We start from the raw sequence: 2,500 nt of genomic DNA, 5'->3' as shown, positions 1-2,500 counted from the left end.
GACAGAGAGAGATACAGAGAGAGAGAGACAGAGAGAGATACAGAGAGAGAGAGAGAGAGAGAGAGAGAGAGAGAGAGAGAGAGAGAGAGAGAGAGAGAGAGAGAGAGAGAGAGAGAGAGAGAGAGAGAGAGAGAGAGAGAGACAGAGAGAGAGATATATATATATATATATATATATATAGAGAGAGAGAGAGAGAGAGAGAGAGAGAGAGAGACAGAGAGAGAGTCAGAGAGAGAGAGACAGAGAGAGATACAGAGAGAGAGAGACAGAGAGAGATACAGAGAGAGAGAGACAGAGAGAGATACAGAGAGAGAGAGAGAGAGAGAGACAGAGAGAGAGAGAGAGACAGAGAGAGAGAGAGACAGAGAGAGACAGAGAGAGATACAGAGAGAGAGACAGAGAGAGAGAGAGAGAGAGAGAGAGAGAGAGACTTCTGGGATCTGTCTTTCTATGTGAATCACGTCTTTTGCTCATTAATTAGCTTAAAGGTGAGGTCTCCATTGTTTGAACGCCAATGTTGACATTTGAAATCACCAAAACAAACACATCCCTAACCCAAATGGGTCCCACCCCTGTATCGATAGCTCCGCCCACACATACATACGTAGCCCAGGCAACTAACAGAAAGAAACGTGTCTTTATCATAGCTGAAGTGAAGAACAATACGATTGTAGATAAACAAACAAGTAAAAATGACACACAAACATAATCATGTAAAGGACAAAGACATATATTAGTTCTGTGTAACAAAACAAAACCAACGTTACTCACCTATCGAGAAGGAAAAAAGCGCCTCGGCGTCTTAAGTAAAGTTGGTCACATATTCACAGATTGGAGTTTCCCGAGTCAATAACTCCTGAGCTAAACACTGTTACTACACAAAACACGGTTGTAGCTGCGTCTCTACATTACTACGATAGAAAAGAGGTGTTATTTGTGTAGTAACAGCGTTTAGCTCAGGAGTTATTGACTCAGGAAACTCCAATCTGTGAATATGTGACCAACTTCCTGCTCCTTCAGTTCTCTCCAGCGCTGGAAAGCTGATCCTATATTAACACGTCCTACTTCTTACCTTATCGTAAGTCTTTCTTCTCTTTCTTTCTTTGTTTTTATCCTCCATGTCAATGTTAAAACCGCTTTCTGCTAATGTCACACATGTGCACTGAACACTCTCTCCGCCCATATTGATAAGACACGCCCCTTTCTGCTCATTGGCTACACGTTTGTTTTGATTTTTGTTTAGTTTGGCGTCCCGACTCAGTTTTCTGAAGCATTTCTCAAAAATCAGAGACCCCACCTTTAACATTATCTACAATAGTAAACCTGACTCACCAGTTAACATCATTTAATTGTATATATGTGTGTGTGTGTGTGTGTGTGTGTGTGTGTGTGTGTGTGTGTGTGTGTGTGTGTGTGTTACCTTGGCTGTGGCTGTAGCTCAGTGGGAGTGTGTGTGTGGTGTGGATGTTGCTGCTTGCACCACTCTGTGTTGGCATCTGGCAGAACTTTCCAGTGTAGTTCGGTGGACACTGGCATTTATCCCGTGTGTTACACTTCCCTCCATTCATACAGGGCAGGTGACACACCACTGTAACACACACACACAGACACACACACAGACACACACACATACAAATCATATTTCATCTAAAAATTTGATGTGAAGTGGGCGTGGCCACGACAAGACAATAAAAGAGTGCTATCAGACACCTTTATCCTTACATTTTTACATTATACAACTGAGCATTAAGGGCCTTGCTCAGGGGCCCAACAGTGACAGTGCTGGGGCTTGAACCCTGGTCCTCCAAGCAACAACCCAGAGCTTTCACCACTTCATCCACTGCCACATGTTCTAGTGACTGAAGTCTCCTGAATTAAAACTTTTACACAGCAGCAGAATCGAGTGTGTTTGCTAATTTAACAAACCGATTATTAAAACCTAAAGAGAAACAATTATAAAAAACAAAACAGCTGAAAATCCAGCAAAGGAACAGAAAATGTTGTGATGTCCAGATTCGAACCTGAATCCTGAACCTGAACCTGAACCTGAATCCTGAACCTGAACCTGAACCTGAATCCTGAACCTGAACCTGAATCCTGAACCTGAACCTGAACCTGAACCTGAATCATGTACTGAGTTTATTTGAATCAGATCATTATTCCACACTGTAATTTGTTGGCTGTAGAATTACAGAAAAAAATCCTTGTTCCAATTTTCTTGCTTTTTTTTAAAAAAAAAACTATCAGAAGAAGAAATGTTTAAAATGTTTACTCTTAGATTATAGATTATACATCTATTATATATTTTAAAAGTGTTTTCTGGCACAAACTGGAATCGGGAAAGTGATTTTGTTCATTTTTTCAATTACAGTCAATAAAAATAATAAAAATGTTTTTTTTCTGTAACAAAAAGTTCTGTTTCATTAAAAAGAATTAAATTTCTTCTGAAATTTAAAAAACCGCCTGTCAATTTAAATACTCCTGATTACACACACACACA

General features: G+C 40.1%; 1 protein-coding gene across 3 annotated transcripts in view; it reads right to left on the bottom strand.

Annotated features, from left to right (window-relative positions):
• The window catches only part of ltbp1 (latent transforming growth factor beta binding protein 1), a 71,454-nt gene that overhangs the window by 28,619 nt on the left and 40,335 nt on the right, over positions 1-2,500 (bottom strand). For all 3 annotated transcript variants that reach the window (XM_060878960.1, XM_060878961.1, XM_060878962.1), the window contains exon 6: positions 1,421-1,588. In XM_060878960.1, the coding sequence (XP_060734943.1) occupies positions 1,421-1,588 (168 nt within the window). The remainder of the gene's footprint in view (positions 1-1,420; positions 1,589-2,500) is intronic.

The sequence above is a fragment of the Tachysurus vachellii genome, chromosome 10, assembly GCF_030014155.1.
Source record: "Tachysurus vachellii isolate PV-2020 chromosome 10, HZAU_Pvac_v1, whole genome shotgun sequence".
NCBI lineage: Eukaryota > Metazoa > Chordata > Actinopteri > Siluriformes > Bagridae > Tachysurus > Tachysurus vachellii.
This window is presented reverse-complemented; position numbering and strand designations above follow the sequence as displayed.